Raw genomic sequence first — 22,394 nt, 5'->3', positions numbered from 1 at the left:
TGTCAGGAGTGCTAACCTGAAACACAGGGCTGTGAATGATGGCACACACACTCTCAGCATGCTGCCTGCGTTGGGTGTATGTGCCACAGGGGTCTGGAGTGACAGGCCTCAGAGGAGGACACACTCCGGTGGTGAACTTTGCAGCAAATGAGGACACACTGTTCTCCACATCACCCTCAGGAGTGGTGAAGTCATCATGCTGATTCCATGTCAGAGTGCCACACAGTCCTCGAACCTTCACACACAACAAATACAGAGGTAAGTACACAAGTACACACAAAGGTTCCTAAGAGAAAGGAGGTGTCCTTAGTACGGTGTCCTGACAAACTCAACCAATACACTATATAAGAATGGTGAAAGGTTCCAATTACTGAAACAAAGGGAGTTCAGATTGGGATAGGTGCCGTTTACCTTATGAGCAAAGCCTGGCTGTAGTGTTATGAGAGCTAGTGGCCCATCCAAATACCACAGTAACTGTGCTCCAAAGGTCTGGATCACCAGGAAGGTTGAAGAAGCTTTCCTCACCACAAGATCCCCTGTCACGACAGGCAATGGTTCACGCTGTCCATTCACCATTACTGCCCCTGACAAAACAACCAATGGGAAAGAGTACTTAATGGGACTGACAAGCACTGACAGCCAAACAGACCAAAGAGAAATGTTGGATTACACTGGATTCTGGGCACAACATGTCAAATGTTAGAGAATGGATGGATGGATGGTTGTACAAATAGATGGACAGACAATCAGTTAGATGCACGGACAAACAGGCAGACAGACAGACAGATGCCAACCTGTGTCAGTGACGATAACTGTAGTGCGGAAAGCAGTAACGGACATCTCTCTTGGGCAGCCGTGACCACCACCGCTCACACATTGACCTCCTCTGATCGTCACTACAAGCTTCCTGTCCAAATAGTCCTGTACACAAACAGAACATAAATATTTCCAATGCTCAAAGATCCTGATTATATATAAGTTAGAAATGTTTTTTCTAAGTGAGATATCTACTGATTGGAAGTGAGGATAGTTTTCTGTTTCTGACATTGCCAAGCAGTACTGACTATAATGGTAACCAGGTGACATAGTTGTCTCACCTCCACTGCTATGAAACCACAGTCTCCTCCCTGTAGAGTGTATTTCTTTTTGTCAAAGGTCGTGACCTGTAGTGACCCAATGATGCTGCACTGGGCAGCACACTTCTCCCCAGAGCACTGCCACTGGCCTGCTCTACACACACTGCGAGACAGAGAGAATGGACAGCAAATGCTTTATTATAAAGGAAGATACTGGACACATACATCAGTTATTGCACATAGCTTATGAGAGTGTGGGCTGGTTAAATTTATAATGTTTGCTCACGTAGTTAACACGCTTATCCAGAGCAAATTACAATTATTGCTGGCTGAGTCAGAGGTCATAGATAGTCCGGTGTAACTTTGGGGTTAAATGCCTTGCCCATGGGGACAATATCTTTTAACTACCGTGCCTGAGATTTAAAGCCACATTCCTCCGGTTCATGGTTCCTTGCTATTCCATTACTGACTTTTTATCAGGTTCCCCTTAAGTACAATTACAATTATTTACAATTACAAATGGGTTACAGTGTAAATATTGGGCAGTGACACAATGGTTCAGAACACAGACTGAAATATCAGTCACGTGCACGAGTCACTCACCAGGTGTTGCATCTCTGTTGGATGGAGTCACCTGCCTGATAGGTGTGTCTGCGATGGAAGCAGGGACAGTCGTCCCTCCGTAAACACTGTCCACCCTGGAGATAGAGTCCTGGGGGGCACTCACACCCTCCCACACACTCCTCTCGACACTGCCCAGATGCAGGAGGCAGAGGTGAGGAACAGCTTGGGGGGCAGGATGACACACAGTCCGAAAAGACCTGCCCCTTTGGACACACTCTCTCTGTGGTCAGAGAGAGAGAGAGAGAGAGGGGGTGGTGTATGAAGGTATGTAATACTGTGAGAGACCATTTAAGCTGAAAGTCACATAGTTAATCAAAGTCCAAACCGCTGCACATCTGAATGTTTTGAATGACGATTAATAGGTTGTTTACACCAATAGGTTGTGTTTCTGAAATTTGTTTCAGCACAATGAAGGAATGATGTACTGTCCCACTTTAAAAGCCATTTCAGAGGCCAAGCATCAGTCAGAATTGGGTTCAGGACATTACCACAAAGCCCAGGCCTTCTCCAGCTGATGATAACATGATGCTGGGCACACTCGCGGGCATAACCAGCGAACGTGTCACACACAGCCCCTTCTCTCTCACCGGCATCCAGACTGCAGTACAGGTACAGGCACGTGTCCACATAAGGCCCTGGATCCACCTGTCCAGTGCACAGATCACAAGGAAGGGACATTGTTCACAGTTTAACATGTAACATGCGAACATTATGTTGGTTGCATCTTCTCAGTACTGGACAAATAATCAGTGACAAGACGTTGGAATGGTGATTAATATATATGTAAATGTATGGTTAATGCTTAATTAAACACAAACGAAATACCATCATCTTTCCGTATGTACTTATGGTAACGTGTGTGAGTGTGTGTCTCTCTGTGTGTGTATGTGTATGTGTAAGTATGTGTATGTGTACACATATGTATGTATGTGTGTGTGTGTACAGATGTGTGCGTGTGTGTGTGTGTGAGTGTGTGTGTTGTTGAGAGTATTTTCTCTGTCTCACCCGATAATGACACTGTCTGAAGGGACTTTCCTTAAGCTGATAGCACATTGACTCTGCACTCTTGCGGAGACTGATGTCACCTGTGATGTCGCAGCTGTGGCCCAGCTCTGCTGCATCACTGCAACTCTTACAGAAACCAGGTATTTAATCGACATTACATAACATACTTGACGCAAACAAAGCCTAGGACACCCAACAACATAAAGCAACAACAAAAACATGAAACATCCACTGCAAAGGACCTTGTTATTCACTTCACCTCCACTGTCGTTGAGGCCATTAATCAAAGTTGACATAAAATCATGGATGAAAACATTGTGTTAGACAAGGATGGGTGAATGCACATCACAAAAGTACTGGAGAAAATGGTAAGGAAATTGGACTGGGCCAGATGTAAGTAATTTGGAACATCTCCAGCACAGGAAGAAGTTGAAAATTACCTCCTTATGTTGATCAGGAACACGCCACGAGTTTCCAAAGCTGGCTGCAAACTGTGACACACTTCCACTCACAGTGGTGAAATCATCTGTGTAATAATAGCACCAATGAAACACAAGCAAAAACAAATTTTACTTCCAGACTGACATCACTGAAGCTTTTTCCCTTTGTTACACAACTACTTGTTTTTTGAAATACGTAGCTACAAGGTAAATTGTTGGAAATTGGTATACTTGTAAAGTCTCTGTTCATTTAAATGGCTTTCCTTTGTATGATAAGCTTGACACTGACAATGTGTTTTCAGTCAAAAATTATCCTCATGGAGAAATGAACAATAATTAAGTTCATACAGCTTTTAGTTGGTAAGGATGGGTGGAAGGCATGATGTTATATGATAAGAAGAGATTTTCATAATCCAATATCACCTCATTAGGTAACAACATGTTCTTGGCATCACTTTTAGGATATGCCAACTGCATGCCACTTACCATCAGCATTGTTGTTATAGACGCCACACATCCCCCTTGTGGCTGCTAAGTGCTCTGAAGTAACCGTCAGGTAGACGGTATTGTGCATGTCAAATTTCAATCGGACACCGAGACCACTCTCTACAAAAACAAAGTCCCCGAGCCAGTGAATGCTCACTCCTAGATGAAACCAAACACAGGGAGCATAAAGACTGACTGTTAACAGTGAGTTTTATCAGTTTCAAAGGTCACACTTATGTCAGTAATAAGCTAATTAATGGAAAAGATGGATGGTAAATCTGATATGAACCAATGAGCATTGTTCGTGAACTCCAACAGGAGTAACAGGCCATTGGCAATGTCCTCTGCAGTATATCCTGATGTACTGTTTGTTAGAGGTTCATATATTTCACCTATACATTAACCAAAAAGCAGCTGACAATGTGTGAGCTCTTATGTTACTACATACTTATGCTAGCCTATACAGGCTAAATACGTCATCAGAGGCATGCAGTCAACACAGCTAGTCAGCATGCTACATAAAATACAGTACGATTGATGAAGAATGCGTTACTAGTTTTAAACCCAAAATGAACTAATACAGAACCTGAATGGGGCTCATACCATTTTGGAAGAGAGGTTCTCCCTGTTTTAACATCAGTCCATTGAGAGTCATATTGCCCTTGTGAATGGTGACTAAGTCCAGCCCTAACATCATGCGCAGAGCCTGTGAAAGAGATGGAACCACATAGAGTAAGTATACGCCATGGAGCACACCACTCCACCACTCAAAGTTCTGTGCTGGGCAGTCAACTTCGTTCCACCTACCGTTAGTGAGTCAATATTTTACTATGAAAATGATATTATAAATCTGTTTAAGTCTCCAACCTGACAATGAAATTGGTCTTTAACTGAATTTATCAAAAATCAACAAATCCATTAGTCCCTGTACATTGTTAAATATAAGGAGACTTTGTTGAAAATTTTGCCTTTGATGTTGACCTCTTGACCTACATTTTTAAGCCGTGGTTAGCAGTAAGGTAAAGAATAATAACAATGAACTTATAAACACAATGGACAGATGTACCTTGCTGCAGTGTCCATTTCCATCACAGGCAGTGCTTATATACACTGCCCATGTCCCATCGGTGGACGAACCCAAGACATACGTGCAGCTGCCCTGGAAGTGGAAGTGCTTTCTGTCAAAGGTGCGGTAATGCACTCCACCCCAGCTCATACAGGTGGCAGACGCCTGAGGATCTCGGATCCCACCGAGAAGACCCCCACGCAGGATGGGCAAAGACTGGGAGTCTTAACAGGTGAGAGGATGTTGTGAGGAAAATTAGATGAAATTACAGCTGTCTCAAAGGTGTGATAAAGAAGGAGTAATAACACATTGCACTTGGCAAGGTAAATCACATTGGCTTATGCCAAGTATCTGTCTGTGGATACTGATGTGGTCATTTTTTCAATAAATTCAAATGTTCTAGAATTATATTTACATTTAAAAATGCATTATATTTGTAGTTCAGTAATAGAATACATATACTTATTCATACAAATTGCATTGTTGTTGTGCCCACACACACAAACACACACACACACACACTGGATGGACTACATAATGGTAGAGGGAGAACAGCATTCATGAGTTTAAAATATATGTGACATTTATATTAGTATTTAATAATTAAATTTGTATTTAACCTGAGAGGAGTGTGTAGCTACAGGACAGGCAGGTCTGGTCAGATGCATTCCTCCAGCTCAGACCCCACAGGCTTCCACAGCACTGCTCCAGAGCCATCAGAGAGGAGTTCTGCACTCCAGGGAACTCCTCACAACTCCATGTGGAGTAGCACTGTCCCCTCACACCCACACCTACAGACAGAGAGAGAGAGAAAGAGAGATGATGAATGGGAATACAGAAAGAGCAGGGATTCAGACTCACTCAATGTTTTATTCTGTGTTTAGGATGGCATGGTAGTCTGGTAGGACTGTATGACCTTATGGTAGTGTATGATTCTCTATCAATACACATAAAGCAAATGGAGCAGAGGTAAGGGCAGACAGTGGAGTTATATTAGAAGCATATTTCTCCCCAAGACAGATCTAAACCTAAATGACAGATCAAAAAGCGACCCAGACAGACTATTAGAACAAACCCTCTGGAAACACACTCAGAGTAAGCCATCAAATATCTGGAGATTTTCAACATATGAAGACTGAGGACTTGCTTACCCTGTGAACAATGAGGACCACCCCAGCCCTCACAGCAGCCATGCACAGTCTTGTTTAAAAGCTGGACCTCCATGGCCGGGGGTCTGGAGGACAATGCAGGACAACACAGAGGCTCAGAGAGAGAGTGATTTAATGTCGTTTCGGATCCTAAATCTTCCATTTTTGCATGCATGTTTTCTTGTTTTATTTGTTTTAATCACATTAGTAGACACAAAACATATTAATCAAGTTCTCTTTTGGCTCTCATATGGTTGGATGTGTTTTTTGTCTCTTACTTGAATAAATAACAGGATGCCTTTGGACCCTGTTGTTTATAATACAGTGCAATGCCATCATCTCCCCCATGCTTATGGCGCATCCTGTCCACGTCCAGTCTCCAGCCCTGTGTGTTGTATTGATACACTTTGGAACATTCCACCTCCAGCTGTAGACGGGGGGTTACTACTCGCTCTACCTTTTCCTCCACTGTATGTTCGCACCAGTGTCTGAAGGGTTTCCAGTGGAAAAATTGAGAATTAGGATTTTTCAAGGTTGTTTAAATAATTGCTCTAATTTTCTTCATAGCAGCTTATGAAGAAAACAAGAAAACACTCGCTATAAGAAAGCTTTGTCATAAGCTTGTCTTGACAGTAATAACAGTATTCACTAGCAATTAAAAAAACCCTCAGTCTGAAAAATCTGGTTCATTGCCATGAATGTATGACTTATCCTTGCCTTGTTTTGACAGACTAAATGCACACTTATTGTGATTTTGTTTTACTTTCAAACAAAAAGTAATTGAAAAATCAGTGGAGCTTACCCCATTCCTATAACCAGATGCAGTCCCAACAAAAACACAAACAAAGTCTTCATAATGTTTCTTCAGAACTCTGTGGTCAAAATCTGGTAAGGGATTTACAGAATTATTGTATTGTATTGTATTGTATTATTCACTGCAAATACCAAATGACTACATATCTAAAGCATGCCTGAAAAAGTCATTAATGCAATTTGATCCTACGGTGTCATATGGCTTTACTTACTGAAAATCTTGCACAAAGGAACATTCAGTTTCAATTTCAAATGTATCAATCAATCAAATGTAAAAGTAAATTTGCAAAAGAAGAGCCAACAATTCACAATGGGTTACTTGCTTTTTTAGTTGCTTCAGCCCAGTGTATCAGATATGATGTTCTTTTACTTCTTTATCCACTCTGTTGCTCTCAGTTCAGAGTTTCCACAAAAATTCCACATATGATATCTCCTTGTTTCCTTATATTCTCTTCTTGATTCTTCCTTTTATGTCGGTTAGACAGTTTGAAACACTATCCTATGCACTCACTATCTCCTTTTACTCTTTGGCATAGGTGTTCAGTACTTTCCGTAAGTCGGTTGGTTTGCTGCTGGGGTGGTTCGTCACCCTGGCTGGGATTTTTAAACATCAGGTGATGCTCAGGCCCATGGCAGCATCTGAGACACTTGCTATTGGAGGACTGGCCACTGGGTCACAGCTGCAAGAGCAGCCATTAGCTCCCAGTCCAGTGACGGCAATGCTGGATAGGTCTGGGTCCCAACTAAGCAGGGGGCGGAGTGGGGTTATTAGCAGAGGTTCTGATTGAGTGGGCTGTTTGTGCAAGTCTAATCCTATAAAGAGCTGCTTTTGGGGAAGGATTCAAGGGGCGTTTATTTAATAAAGTGTGTCAATAGGTTGAGGGTCGGGGGGTCCTTGTAGCCTGACTGGAATCGCAGGGCCTGGAGCATCAACCTGTGGCTGGAGGGAAATACACAAACACAGCTGTTTCCACAGCCGATCAGTGTGTTAATCCTCTTCTGTTCAGCTTCATACAGCTCACCAGTGTAACATATAGTGTAACAGTAGACACTTCAGAGTAAAGATCATGTTCCGAGATCTGGGACAATGCTACAGCAGTAAGGCAGGGTATCTAAACATGTTTCTTTGCTTCACAGCTGAAATGTACACATGAGGCAAACATCATGAGCATTTGTAGAATATTCATTATCTCTGAAATCTCTGTCCCAAGTACTTCTTTTGTTTGAAATGTAGTAAGACTTTGTTCATCAGGAGATAATGAATGGCTTCACAGTGAACGTTAGAGGATTTAGGCCATTTTTTCTATTTACTGTTTACTGTTCAGTTGTATGAGCTTCACAGTCAGGTTCAGGCTTCAATTTCATGCCAATGCAGACCTCTTCCTGGAATGCAAGTGTATACACTCAACAGCCAATAGGAATTGAGTCATTTGACTTAAATGACAGGGCCCCTACCTTATTAGACACTTACTTGTGATTACCTCATTAAAACATCCAAGGTTGAGAGGCAGAGAGGATAAAAAAGGATAGACAAGTGCCACGATTCATTCTCACAACTGGAGATATCATCACAGATGATGGCCCATTGAATAGCCCATTCATGTTGATTTGAGAACTCAGGTGCTAAAACAAGTAAACCACCAACAGCATATCAGTGGTTCACTTCCAGTAACTGAAACATAATTATTCTTCAATACATGGTACGTGACTGAGCATGCTCACATGACCTAATTAATAAATGTTTGCCCTCTCTATTGCAATTTGGACTTTGTCAATCCATGCCAGTCTTTGACGACAACAAAATCTTATGGTAGAAACTGATATAGCTGACTGCTGACCTTAATAAAATAAATCTCTAAAACTATAGCATGCAGTCATTTCTTATCAGCATTTTATGCTTGATCAGCAGATACCCTGCTTAACCTGGTTCATAAAACTTCATTCACCACAACAACAAGTACCCAGTTCTGTAACTAATATATAAGAAATATGATAGGAATTTCACTTCACAAACATTTCCACTTAGCTCCACTTGAGTGAAGACACTGTAAAAGCATATCAACATTTTACACAGTTTCTATTATCCTGTATTCTCTCTAAAATTTCAGAGGTAAGAGGATTCACAGCCAAACTGATATATAAAAAATTAACTGAATCCTGCTGGGGGATTTCCACCATGATACATGTTTAGATTTCCAGCATGAAGCATTTGCACTGATTAGTCTGTCACATTAATAAGAAAATAAACATTTGTCTCATAAAGTCAGTTGTCAGTGTATCACAGAACCTACAGAGAGAGGGAAAATGCTTGCTTGGCACTAATTAATCATCTATAGCACGCCGTCGAGTTTAACAGCTTTATGACCTGTTGCAGCCAATCACTGTCTATCCCTAAGAAGAGGGTAGATGATAAAAGCTGCTGCTTCACAAGGCTCCATCACACGTCTTTCCTTTCTTTCGTAAGAGCTGTATGGAACAACGCTACATCCATCCGGACTGGATTCATTAAACATATTTCATCTCCAACACTAATCACACTCAGGGACACATAAGGAATACAACAATCTGTGAGGGCTTGAGAGACACGGAATAGGTATGTCTAGTCAGTGTTTTTTGTTTGTCTGTTTGTTTTTTACTGCAGATTCATGCATTTCTGTCTGGGTTTGTTCATCTTTCATATTGAATTCTTTGTACTATTCATCCAACAATTACATAATGGTGTTGTAAAATCTAAGGCTTTGCCAACAATGTTGGCAATGAATCATCCATTCATTTGGGGGCCATTAACTTTGTTAACATATGGAACTTGCAGACTTACAGCGATAATGTTTCTCTGCACGATGAGGAATGTACACTGAGGGGGAGGAATACACACACACACACACACGTACAGGACCAAGCTGAATGAAATTTGATCCACAGTTATTAGCATGTAAGGACAAGAAATCTCATTGGAAGCAGTGGGGGGTACAATGTGGAGAGAGGAGAACTCTCAGACTGATACTGACTTTCAAGCAGTATTTTGCTTTCACTGTTTTTCAAGGAGGAAGAGAGGCAAGAGCACTTATCTTTTCTTATCACATGCTTTTATTGCAGTTATTTAGCTCAGGTTAAGATAGTTGGAGGGACACTCCCCCTTCACAAAAGACAGGCCCAAGGATAGTGCTCATCTCAGAAGAGGTGTTTCAGACTTTAAGGTGCCTTCAAGGTCTAATTTAAATGTCCTGTCTTCTCTTCCAGTGTGTGGACATGAGGTTCCCCGGCTTTCTACTCTTCACCTCACTGATCCTGCCTGCTGCATCCTCCAGATCTCGGGAGTGGGCACAACATGGGGCCTCAATGTTTGCTGATCTCACACCGCATGAGATGCGCAGCGTGAGAGATTACCTTCACTCCCGTAGTGAGCTGGGCCTGATTTCAGCACGGGACAAGAGCCTGAAGAAGAACAGCATCCTCCTAATGGAGCTCCACCTTCCTCGGAAACACGAGGCCCTCCGAGCACTGGACCGCGGTCAGGCAAAACCTCCAAGACAGGCACGCGTCGTGGTGCAGTTTGCAAACCAGGCCCAACCCAACGTGACAGAGTACATCATAGGGCCCTTGCCTTTTCCAACATCACACAAGGTCAAGACTTTCAAGGGAGGTCGACCGGTTCGCTTTGAGTCGAGGCCTATTACTAGCGTAGAGTATGAACATATTGTGACCATTCTGGAAGGGGTCACCACGAAGGCTCGCAAGATTTTAGAAGAAAGCACAGGGTTCACCTTTACAGACTGCGCTGATCGCTGCCTGACTTTCTCAGACATTGCACCCCGTGGACTGGCACCAGGTGAGAGGCGGACATGGATCATGCTGCAGAAGTTTGTGGAAGGGTACTTCATCCATCCAGTAGGTTTTGAGGTTCTCGTTAACCACAGAGATCTGGATCCTGAGAAGTGGACAGTGGAAAAGGTGTGGTACAATGAGCAATATTTTGACAGCGTAGAGGAGTTGGTGGAGAAATATGAAAAAGGGACAATAAACAAACTCAAGCTCCAAGAGCATGATGAACAAGACCTGTACTCCACCTACATCCCCCGTGGCCACAGCAACACACGCACAGACATCCACGGACCGAAGCTGGTAGAACCTCAGGGGAAACGGTATAACATGGATGGAAACTTCGTGGAATATGCTGGCTGGTCCTTTGCCTACCGTGTGCGTTCCTCTGCAGGTCTCCAGATCTTTGACTTGCGTTTTAATGGAGAGAGAATTGCCTATGAGATCAGCTTGCAGGAAGCCATCGCCTTCTATTCTGGAGATACACCTGCTGCCATGCAGACCAAATACATAGACGCTGGCTGGGCCATGGGAGCCTCAGACTATGAGTTGGCACCAGGCATTGACTGCCCTGAAATTGCCACTTTTGTAGACTTGTACCATTACTATGACACAGACAAGCCAGTGAGATACAAGAATGCCCTTTGCATCTTTGAAATGACCACAGGAATGCCTCTTAGGAGACACTTCAACAGCAACTTCCAAGGAGGTTACAATTTCTATGGTGGGCTGGAAAATCACGTGCTAGTGATAAGGACAACATCTACTGTCTACAATTATGATTATATCTGGGACTTCATCTTCTACCAAAATGGTGTCATGGAATCAAGAGTCAGTGCCACAGGATACATCCATGCCACGTTTTTCACAGAAAATGGACTGCATTATGGTGCCAAAGTCTACAGCTATGTTCTCGGAAATCTACATACTCATCTCATCCACTATAAGGTTGATTTAGATATAGCAGGTGAGTTCCCACTCTTAAAATCATTAAGGTTCCTTGGAAGCAAACTCTACATAAAGCCCTACAAACTGGTTGACTGGTTGATTTCTGTCAACAAGATTACATTCCTCATCTCATTGGCAAATGTTCACAGCCTCCAAGTGTACTTAAAATGAAGTGAAACAAGATTAAACTTGCTTTCCACAATTGTCATATTAGGAAAACCTTAAATCTTGTTTGCTTGTTCTGTATAGGGCGAGACAACAGCTTTGAGTCCATTGACCTGAAATATGTTAATGTGACAAACCCCTGGAGTCCTGGGCACACCATCAGACAGTCCAAACTTCACAAGACCCAGCATGAGACGGAACGAAGTGCTGCTTTCCGCTTTGGCAAGAAGTTCCCTCGCTATGTGCACTTCTACAATCCTAGTGAACGTAACAAATGGGGACACCACAAGGGTTACCGCATCCAGTACAATTCACACGGCCACAGCGTACTCCCCAGGGGCTGGAGAGAGGAGAATGGCATTACCTGGTCAAGGTGAGGCACTTCAACATCATACACAATACTACTTTGACCAAGGCTGTCGAGTGACAACTGTTAGCTTGTTAAAGTGTTTATCTGAGAACACTAGCAGACGTGGACAGCATAACAGAGGACACCATAAATTAGAGTATTAAATATGTTCACAGAGGACAAACAAGTATTTTTTTTATTTCTTTAAAAACAAAAACAATCAAAACTGGTAATTAATAACTGTATTGAATTAGCAAAAAGTATAAATAATACACATTCATATATGCATAAAACCTTAAAAAAATAAATTACTGTCATGAATTTGAGGTGAGACTGGATACATATGTAATGAACCGTCACTTATTTGAAACAAAGAGCAGACCAGAAAACAGAGGCACAAGAACACTAAAAACAGAGCAAAGCAGGATTCACTCAAGATTCAAAATAAATCCTATTTAGGCTTATTTAGGAATATCAGGTCATGTCAGAGAGGAGAAAATAAAGACTTTACAAAGGAAACTAAGTAAAACTAAGGATATTTATACAAACTGAAAGCCAGGCTTGATTAACAAACATAGGTGAACCCAATGATTAAATAACTAACCAAATCAAGGAAAACAAGGGATTGACTGAACTGGGAAAACTAAACACGAGAGCAGAGAATGAACTAGGAATTGCCCCACTGATATGACCATGATATTGCCCATGATATTGCCTAAATTTTAAGGCTGAATAAACTACTGTAATTACGGTAGTTTCATTTAAAGATGATTGATTCTGGCTGTCTGCCCCATGTGATACTGTTTCCATTCTTTCCGTTCAGATACTCCTTAGCTGTTACTCGACATAAGGACAGTGAATTGACTAGCAGTAGCATCTATACCCAGAATGATCCCTGGGAGCCTGTAGTGTCTTTTGAAGACTACATTCGCAACAACGAGAACATTGTCAACCAGGTAAATGGTACAAGAAAATAATACTAATTGGTGTGGAAAGCGAATTTTGGAGCACAGCTCTCATATCTGCTTAAATAAATTTCATGTTATTATTTTTAATTTTTACCGTTTTAAAGTTGTTGGTCATTTTCATTTTATTTTTATTCACATTTTTTGCTATCTATATAAGCAAATATACATAAGATTTTAAAAGCACACCAGAAAAAAATACCAGGGTTCATAATGTAAATGTGGTTTTCATCTACACAGCTGAGTAAATTTTTTGTACATGGGCAATTGTTTATTTAGTCACAAAATATCCTCTAACTATGAGAGACCATGAGTACTTCTATATACAGTACCATTAAGGGACCAAGGTTATTTCTTTACACATTACTTTCTGCAGGAATAAGAGAAATTTGTCCTCTGATTCTTGACTCTTGTGTGTTTCTCTACAGGATTTGGTTGCTTGGGTAACAGTGGGGTTCTTGCATGTTCCACACTCTGAGGACATTCCAAACACTGCAACACCGGGAAATGCTGTGGGTTTCTTCTTGCGGCCCTTCAACTTTTTCAACGAGGATCCCTCGCTCTCTTCCCGGAGTACAGTCATTGTACGTCCAGACAAGGAGGGCTACCCCAAGGTTCAGAGATGGACACCAGAGGTCGTAGGTCACTGTGTGTCGGACAAGCCATTCTTCTACAATGGCACATATGCTGGTGTCTAGAAACTGTGAGGCAATTCAATGAAATGTTTGCTGAAAAAAATGTGTTGTGTATACCAAGCGCAACCACAAACTTTTGGTGGAAACAAAAGTTTAAAATTCATGGACTTGGACACAATGACAATCACACTGACGCAATTGCATCATATTTAGAATCAGATGGATAGTGCATCATTTCAAATATTCAGTCTCAGTCCTTTTCTAGTACTACTGATGCGTTTTCTACCACATAATTAAACTTTGTTGATGGATACTTCTACACAAACTAGTTTCTTGTATCCCATGTACAGGCGCACTACTTGCATTTTTTGTTGTCTTGGTTATCGCGCTCAACCCCCTCCCCCCACCCCGGCCTGATGGTGCAAGGCTGCATTCCTGTAATCCCAATGGGAGAGGGTGTATCCATGGCTTCGCTTTCTCTGAGCAGACCATCCAGGATGCAGGATGCTGCATCCGTCAGTTTGCACCTCATCTCCTCAATCCCAGCAGGCTTAACATGGTCTGAGTTTCACCAGGGAAAGGGGGGAATGGGGGGAGTGTCCTACGTAAACAATGTTAACCGGAATCTCTGGGCAAACAGTCCAAGGCTCACCTGCACAGTTGCTCTGGGAAACCAATGGGAAACAGGCAGAGAAGTGTTGCGACAGAGACTGATGGGGGCTAAAGTAACAACCTTTAAATTTGTACTCTCTATTTGAATGTTTTACATACAAGGCTTTTCTTTCTGACAAATCAAAAAAGAACATTACATTTGTGTCACTAATTGATAGGTTTTGGATTTGTGATCATGAAAATGGAATTTCTAAGCATCTTTCATGGGCCATTGTAACTAACATAATAAATAAACTACTTTTATAATGTTGTTGATTGATTCATTATCTAAATTATATACACATGTGTAAATGATCACTTCATAATCTCTGGATGAGATTATAAAGATTATTTTATCATACAGGTCGAAGGTTAAAATTTCATGTGTGATTTAATTTCTGTATCAATTACATTAAAATAATTCAATCTTAAAATGAATTTAATCTTAAAATGATTGAGTGGGAAGCCAAACATTAGTTGCATCAGAGTTGTAAAACGCATTAAAATGCACATAATCCATGGGTGTGACTTTACTATCAGAAATTCTTCACTGCTGTGCTGTTTGCTGAAGATTTTATGGTGTGGTAAAACGGGTGTTGTGGTTGTAGAACAGGAAAAGCCATGTCTTGGTGAAAGAGCACTGAATGGTAAAGTAAAAGAGCTCATTCTTCACGTAGAACTGCCATTCTTACAGCTCGTCATGGTAACAGTGGTTTATGCGTCACTATAGCTGAGTGAATCTTGAAGGAAAGTCATGTCTACACGTAAGCTGTTACATACAGGACTATATATAGGGGCCGCTATATAAACTAAATACTTCTGTCTCTGGGCATGTTAAGATAGGCATTCTTCATTATACATGGTAAACCAAGAATGTCCAAGGCATTCTTCATTGTTCATGGTATACCACGAATGTTCTCGAGGAAAAATGAGCAGCTTTAGTTCTTACAAGAGCACACTTGTCTCCTGAATCATCAGTCAGCTTTGGTTTGCCTTTCCCTGTGTGTTTGAACTTCTGTTTGAACTTGAGTCTGTTTTCACTCTGAGTCCCGGAGTATGGATTTGCTAATCAATGCATCTCATTGTCAAAGTACTTTGTGTACTTTGATAAGGAATTAACATACAAAAAAGCAATTTTTACAGCTTTGGTCATTCTCTCCTGTAAGCAAATAAAGAACAGTAGTTAAGCACACTTAAGAAATTCAGTACATCAATGTTTTTGAGGGAGTGTAAATCAACTGACAGGAAGAGGTTTTAATCTGTGTTTTTTGTGAGTGGGTCTCAGTTAAACCAATGGAAAATGAAATCAGAATTCTCTCTCTGTTCAGTATCCCATCACAGCCTCCATCATTTATTAAGGCACAAAACAGTTACCATCTGGTGTCTGGTAAATCCAGACAAAACAGGTGATTCATTATTTAAAGAAAGTACTATTACTGCACCGTTTCCACAATCTGAATGAACACAACTGACCGGGAAATCAAACAAGCGTAACTGAAAAGAATACATTTACCACAGTGCCGTCATGAACAAAAGCAAGACAATACATGCCAGATTTACTGAGGTCTTTTGTATATATTTAACACTTCTTGATTCATAGAAAATCAGTAAAAAATAACTATGACTGGTACATCAGAAATACAGTGAGTAATCTCTGGCCATGTTACTACTTTTTTTGTTTTAAACGTGTCAAACAAACATTATGCAAGGAGAGGGCTTCCTTAAAATAGGCACATGGTTGGAGTAAGCAGATAATCTAGCATTTCTAAATTTTTGTTTTAAAAAATGTTCACAACTGCATGATACATGATGTACCTATCATCTGAGACTAAAAAGAATTCTTTGAGGTGAAGCAATGTAGACTGATTTTTGAAGTTAGGTGACAACAAACAGCGCATGGTCTAATGTTGAAATGATCTGAAAATGAACTTTTTATTTATCTCAGGATAAAAGGAGGAGGGAATAACGCACTTCTTCACTTGACCATTTATCTCACACAATACACTGCGCTGACATTTTTTCAGCAACTCACAAAATTCTGTCTGAAAGAGAAGAGGGGGTGAGAGGGGACAAAAAATTCAACGAACTTAAGGATTTTCTTACTGATTTCCTATAAAGTGCATATGCACAGACTTGTACTATTATACTATACTTGTACTATTATACAGTTGCTTTTGAAAACATGCTGAACTTTTTTTATCGAAATTAGTCAATGCTCACTATGCATTGTACTATATATACATAAAAATTGTTGATCTGCCTCAAATTTGTGCAGGAAGTCATCATGTATCCCTGTGTTTTGACTGAGCTGGTTTTCAGTTCTTATGTGCTTATTCCAGAGGAAAGAAAGAAAGAAAGAAAGAAAGACAGAAAGAAAGAAAGAAAGAAAGAAAGAAAGAAAGAAAGAAAGAAAGAAAGAAAGAAGAAGGGGATGAAGAAATGAAAGTAGACAGAATTTAAAAGACAGAGACTTGCCTTGTTTTTTTTTTTTAATTTGTGATAAGGCCTTGATAAAGCATGATAATAAAGGCTGAAAACTTGAAAATGTTTAGAGCTAGAGTGTGCCTGTACGGTTTCAGCGACACGAGATCAAGATGAAACTATTGATCAAGTGTGCCATCTAGTGGTTACACTAGATTACTGCCTTACTTGTTCTTCGCTGTGTCATACAGATTATTATTGAGATTTCTTGGTGACTTTTCTGTTTATTCTCGCACAGCAGAAGTAGAGGGAAGAATTTAGGAATGTAAATAATCACTTTTATACCATTCTAGATTATATCTGAATGAGAAAACCTCCAGTTTTCTGTTTACTTGGCATTGCACGACCAGCTTAGAAAAAACATTCTAAATTACAGTGACCTAAATATGCAAAATGCAGATTTCCACTTAGTGACAAACAGTTGCTTTTGAAAACGTGCTGATCTTTTTATCAAAATTAGTCAATGCTCACTATGCAAATTAAAATTCAAATGCCCTCTTTCATTCTTCTCTCTCTTTTTTTTTCTAGGTACCTATTTTTTTCAACTGGGATGTAGTTACCATGGTAGCAGTCCCTCCAGTCCTGACTTAACCTAATGGAGTTCACCAGGTTCATACAATTAATCCATTCGCCTTAATTACATCATACAATAAGTCCTATTATCCTTATCTTATAAAAGAGAGCTCACACAGTACTGATGGAGAATAGCTTACATGAGAAAAACATATTTGTTCTGGTTGTATTCGATTTATTTTGACCTTATTTTGTGGATATTAAAACATTTTTCCCAGGAATTGTTTTCATTTTTTTTTTCTCCCGCATCAATTCTATCGCTGGTTATAGAAAAACAAGTGGGTAGCAGTTTTGTAAATTCCAACACTCTAACAATGTCCACATCAATGGACAAAGTCACGAAAAAACAAAAACCTCTAATAGCGACACTGTGGCATTTAGTTCTGCCTAAATGGATGCAGATGGGTAACACTAGGGTCAAATTTAGTTTCAAAGCCTCAAATAAAAATGGAATTGTGCGACAAACGAAATGACCTACTTACAGGGGGGACTTAGCCAGCGGCCTGTAATTGTATTTTGTGTCCATTCAATATTGTGGTACTGCATGTGAGTCTTGATTCTTCTTTAATACATTATTCAGTTCAGCTAAATAGCCTGTAGATAGAATATGCTTGTTCACAATACAAAATACAGTGAGAGTTCCAAACATTACTGATGCTATGCATTACCTGAGGCCTCTGTTTCAACATAGAATTGAGTGGGACTTGTTTAATTTGAGCGTTTTGGAAGTGTGCACTGCAGTAATACACTACCAAGCCTCATCTGTCATAAAACATGACAGAGTTACAGAATATGCAAGTGATTAATATTAGTGCAGACATTATATGCAATATCATATCAATAATTGCAACACTGTAGCTCGTCATAGTTTGATAAGGTGGTCTCCAAGGTGGGCCACTAAAATAAAGTGATGCCTTAACATCAGTGAAACTCATTCAACAACTATGCAGTAAACCCCACCAAACTTTTGTTACCTTATCAGTAACAACACCAAAAGCCGTAAATTCCCTTTAGACAACACCGAGGAACATGAGACCACTATAACTGAATGATATTTCCTTGGCAGATGGTCTAGGAGCATACTTTACATGCTGACTTGTGAAGACTGGTCGCGAGAGCGAAGTCATGCCAAAGCCCTTTGGCTCTCACCCACCCCTCACACCCACTCCCCGGCATGACTTGGCCCGTCACGGCCGGTATGAGAACCATCCCGTCCTTCTTTGTCCACTTCTCAAAATAACCCCCGGCGGCAGCTGAGACAAAGCCTGGGAGACAGGCACGCTTAATGCTGCCTGCCCAGCGGCCCGGGCACTGTGCTTAGAGGAACTATCGAGACTACACAATTTGGACCTGAGCCATAAAATCCTCATTCCTTAAAATACCACTGAGGTCGAGTGAGTTTGGTCACCTTTTCCAGTGTCTAATGAATCCACAAACTGCTGTTGGTAAGCAATGGAAAAGAGAGGAGGAAACACATAAACAACACACACACACACACACGAAAGGAGCACTTTGCCATGTTTTCTGAATAGTGTAACTCAACAGTACAAAATACGCGTGTTGAGAAAGCAAATTCCTTAGATTGGATGGTTTTTGTTTTTTCTTTAGCACAGACTTCAAGGTAATCCAACAGCACTCTTATATTCTTATGCCTATCGATTGTTTGTGCAGCATTTTACAGCAATTTTTTCCCTTTGACATATATGACACAAATGACCCTAAGGACAATGGGGGAAAAAACCCTGCCAAGACAGCACACATCAAGAGCACTCAAATTGACCAGAATGGTGTGCAGAAATACAGGCAAGCTTTGGGTCTATTACATAATGTCTTTAGCCATTGTTCTGGATTTTTCCCTTTCATTTCTCCCATCTTCTAGCTCTTTCTCTCTCTCTCTCTCTCTCTCTCTCTCTACTGAGCCAGTGCCAAACCAGGTCTGTGTTTATGGAGCCCCAGAGAGAGGAGGGGTGGGCTGTGGTGACAAAAGTCCACTCACACTGCTGAAATGTCTCCACCGGAGAGGAAACAATCCACGCCCTCAGAGGGGACTCTGTTTCATAATGCAAACACAGAGCTATGGGGGCCCAGTCATGCACTGATTTTGAAAGGGGGCCAGAGTATCTACAGTATCAGGAGGCTTCAACAGGGCAAAATGCTCTCTTACGAGCTATAAAATACACTTTGAGGATCAGAGGTCAAATTTCTGCCAATATACACTAATTCTGGGACCATGCCAAAATATTTGGCGACTAAATAATGATTACAGGTGAACACTGGTAAAAAAGTAATGGAATTAAATTTTAAAAGAAAGATATCAGTGTTGCAATTTCATAGCAGTGTGTGTCTGAAATGTGTTTGACTGATGGTCCAAGACAATTTGTTCATAAAGGGTCATTTCTGGTACACATAATTTAGGTTGTGATGTTTTGTGACATTTAATGGGAAAGACACAGCTGCTGAAAATTAAACAAAACAAGCAGTTACTGTTCTGTCTCTGTAATTTCCAAATTGCCTTTGGCTTTTTAGGGAGGATAGAAGACCATTCTGACTGGCAGAACCAGACGTGTGAAATCAATTTTTCATATTTCTGTCAATCAGTACTGTTCTAAATGGTATTATGTTTCAACTTTTGACAAACCTATTACCAGAGTCCTGGGCTGGTGGAATGTTTAAATCTGTCATAATGTATTATTTGTATATCTGAAACCCATATACCTACAATGAAAACTAAACAAATAAAAAAAAAAAAAAACACTTTGTCCTCAGCGGTCGACTAGGCTAACACTTGCCCATCTACAGAGATCTCTCTATTGCAGAGACCATCACTGCTTATTAAATATAGTACCACAATATTACAATCTTCATTTTACCCTAGACATGTGCACAAGGCATTCATGAGTTGCATGTCTCTCTCCCACACCACTGTTGCATGTCTCTCTCCCACACCACTGTCGCATGCCGTATTGTCATTGGGACAAAAACACCTTTGGCAAAGCAGCATGGTGTCCACTGTGCCTATGATGAGAGAGAGAGAGAGAGAGAGAGAGAGATAGAGAACACAAAAGGTGCCTTTCATGATGTACTGCTAACCCACATTCACGCTTCACTGCTCCTGTGATCTCAGCACAGTCCTGGAGAGTCATTTTTAAAACAACAGAACAGGCAACCTTGAAAAAGGTTCAATCTCTCCCTAAGCCCTGGAGAGGGAATGAATCTGTAAGACACGGTAATTTAGTCTGCTTAGCCGTTCCTCCACTCGTCAGACAACAGGTCGTAAAATACAGCGGGTGAGAGTACTATTAGCTGTCATCATTGTTCTACACTCTGGGTTTATGGTGAAATCGTAAAGGCTGAGCGTGTGTGCAGGCACTGCCTTTGACATTATTAAAACTGTGAGCCACATCCTGTAAATTTAAAGGTAACCACAACTACTGATTCTCTCTCTCTCTCTCTCTCTCTCTCTGTGTCTAAACCTGTGACACTTAAGACACTCACTCATTTCAAATAAAGTGAGAGAGACATGCATGTTTAATGCATAATGGGAGTCTAATGCATCCACCCACCACACTAGTAGCATTAATAGCCATAAACAGGCCAGTGGAAAGGAACAGCACTGTGGAAATTACAGCTGTGTAAAGTGGCAATAATTACAGCCACAGGCCTGGACTTTTATTCTTAATTCCCCTGTGCCCCAGTGATGTTAAAGCTTTTATATGCTACTGTTAATGTAGTCTCCACTCCCCAGATACAAATAGATATGCTAGCAGTGCAAGGCTCATTCGAATAATTTCCCCCTATTAAGTACTGGTTTTCCCCTTATGTGGAAAACTGACATGTGAAATGAGATGCATTCCATTGCTTATTAAGGTCCATCATACCTGAAACAAACGAAACAAGCAAGCAAACAAACACAGTCATGTAAAAGCAAACAGCAGGATAAAAATTCTATCTGATTACAGGAGTCTCGTGGTTCAGACTGGAATCTAATCTTTGTCTGAGTTCAGTACTGTGAACAATGATCCAGATGTAGATTGTGTGATATGATACACAATCCAGTGACCTTAAGGGCAACTATAGTCCTTCACTAATCAATAAGATATTGTAAAGATGATGTAAATATTTAATAATGGCAAGCTTAAACCTAAGTACTACGACCTTTTCTGTTTCCCAGAAAACTCTGTCTTCAGCTTTGTACCCCTCTGTAAAACTTAAATGTTTGTATCACGTTCAAACAGACATCAGTATTTGTAGTATAATGTAAACTGAACATTTAGACACACTGCTTTTGCTCTGACTCCATATACAGATAGAGACAAAATGCAGAAGGGACTTTGGGAATAAAACGTGAAATTCCAGTGTGAAATCAGCATTTCTAGCTTCAAAATTAAAACCCTTGAGGTCTACCTTGATTGTGATTTCCTGTTTATTTTGGTCTTCTTTCACGGAAGAGTACAACGTCATTTGAGTGATGGTCATGAACTACTGGAAACAATCTGATGCTAGTAAACTCAGATGACTCATTTCTCACCGTTCATATATTTCCAGCTATGGAACACTGATGGGAGATCGTAAGTACGGAAGAAACTGATGCAGAAAGTAGTGACACGGAACTGTGGACTATGTACTGAACTAATTCGCAACAATGAAAGGATCTATGAGATACTTGTTAATAAATCCAGAATCACACATTCAACTGTATATCTTTTTTTTAATCTCTGCTTTTTTAATAATTTACTTCATCACTCAGAGTGGCGAGTTGGTTTACCTACAGCCACTGACAGCTACGTTGTCGGTGTATTCACCAAGCAGACACAGCCAATAACAGTACTGAAGTAGAGCTGAACTGGTACAATCTGTAATGGGTGAACCCATATAAATTGACAGATACCTATAAAACTCGTGATTTTGGCCATCAAAGACGGTAACTACGCAAAATACTACTTAAAACATTGGAATCATTATAACGTTGTATTCTAACATCAAGCAGCTAGTTTGAGCGCCTACATTACACAAAATTTGCCGAAACTGCGGTGGGTGGCTAGTTACGGATTTAGCTAAAACCAAATTTCGCTTCTTAATCTGCTCCACTGTACGAAAAAAAAATTCGTTTCTCTGTGCTATTTCAGCATTAGTTCGAAAACTTATTTACC

The 22,394-nt window shown here is 40.6% G+C and overlaps 2 protein-coding genes across 2 annotated transcripts in view; one reads left to right on the top strand and one right to left on the bottom strand.

Annotated features, from left to right (window-relative positions):
• Positions 1-6,700, bottom strand: part of sspo (SCO-spondin) — a 76,447-nt gene extending 69,747 nt beyond the window's left edge. Inside the window, 15 exon segments of the mRNA XM_030767631.1 lie at positions 17-235; positions 412-584; positions 795-921; positions 1,098-1,239; positions 1,680-1,920; positions 2,189-2,345; positions 2,706-2,831; positions 3,146-3,231; positions 3,632-3,790; positions 4,235-4,337; positions 4,698-4,921; positions 5,318-5,488; positions 5,849-5,931; positions 6,124-6,333; positions 6,648-6,700. Coding sequence (XP_030623491.1) covers positions 17-235; positions 412-584; positions 795-921; positions 1,098-1,239; positions 1,680-1,920; positions 2,189-2,345; positions 2,706-2,831; positions 3,146-3,231; positions 3,632-3,790; positions 4,235-4,337; positions 4,698-4,921; positions 5,318-5,488; positions 5,849-5,931; positions 6,124-6,333; positions 6,648-6,700 — 2,274 coding nt within the window.
• Positions 6,701-9,907: 3,207 nt separating this feature from the next.
• Positions 9,908-13,602, top strand: aoc1 (amine oxidase copper containing 1). The gene is made up of 4 exons (XM_030767630.1): positions 9,908-11,444; positions 11,675-11,963; positions 12,763-12,895; positions 13,333-13,602. Exons 1-4 carry the CDS (start codon positions 9,908-9,910, stop codon positions 13,600-13,602), a joined length of 2,229 nt encoding a protein of 742 aa, XP_030623490.1.
• Positions 13,603-22,394: the final 8,792 nt, after the last annotated feature.

The sequence above is a fragment of the Chanos chanos genome, chromosome 3 (assembly GCF_902362185.1).
Source record: "Chanos chanos chromosome 3, fChaCha1.1, whole genome shotgun sequence".
Lineage (NCBI taxonomy): Eukaryota > Metazoa > Chordata > Actinopteri > Gonorynchiformes > Chanidae > Chanos > Chanos chanos.
This window is presented reverse-complemented; position numbering and strand designations above follow the sequence as displayed.

Bases quoted from the DNA above. Each gene is read 5' to 3' on its own strand.
- aoc1 (XM_030767630.1), top strand. From the start codon at position 9,908: ATGAGGTTCCCCGGCTTTCTACTCTTCACCTCACTGATCCTGCCTGCT. The intron at 11,445-11,674 runs GTGAGTTCCCAC...TGTTCTGTATAG, and splicing joins GGTTGATTTAGATATAGCAG to GGCGAGACAACAGCTTTGAG. The intron at 12,896-13,332 runs GTAAATGGTACA...GTTTCTCTACAG, and splicing joins ACGAGAACATTGTCAACCAG to GATTTGGTTGCTTGGGTAAC.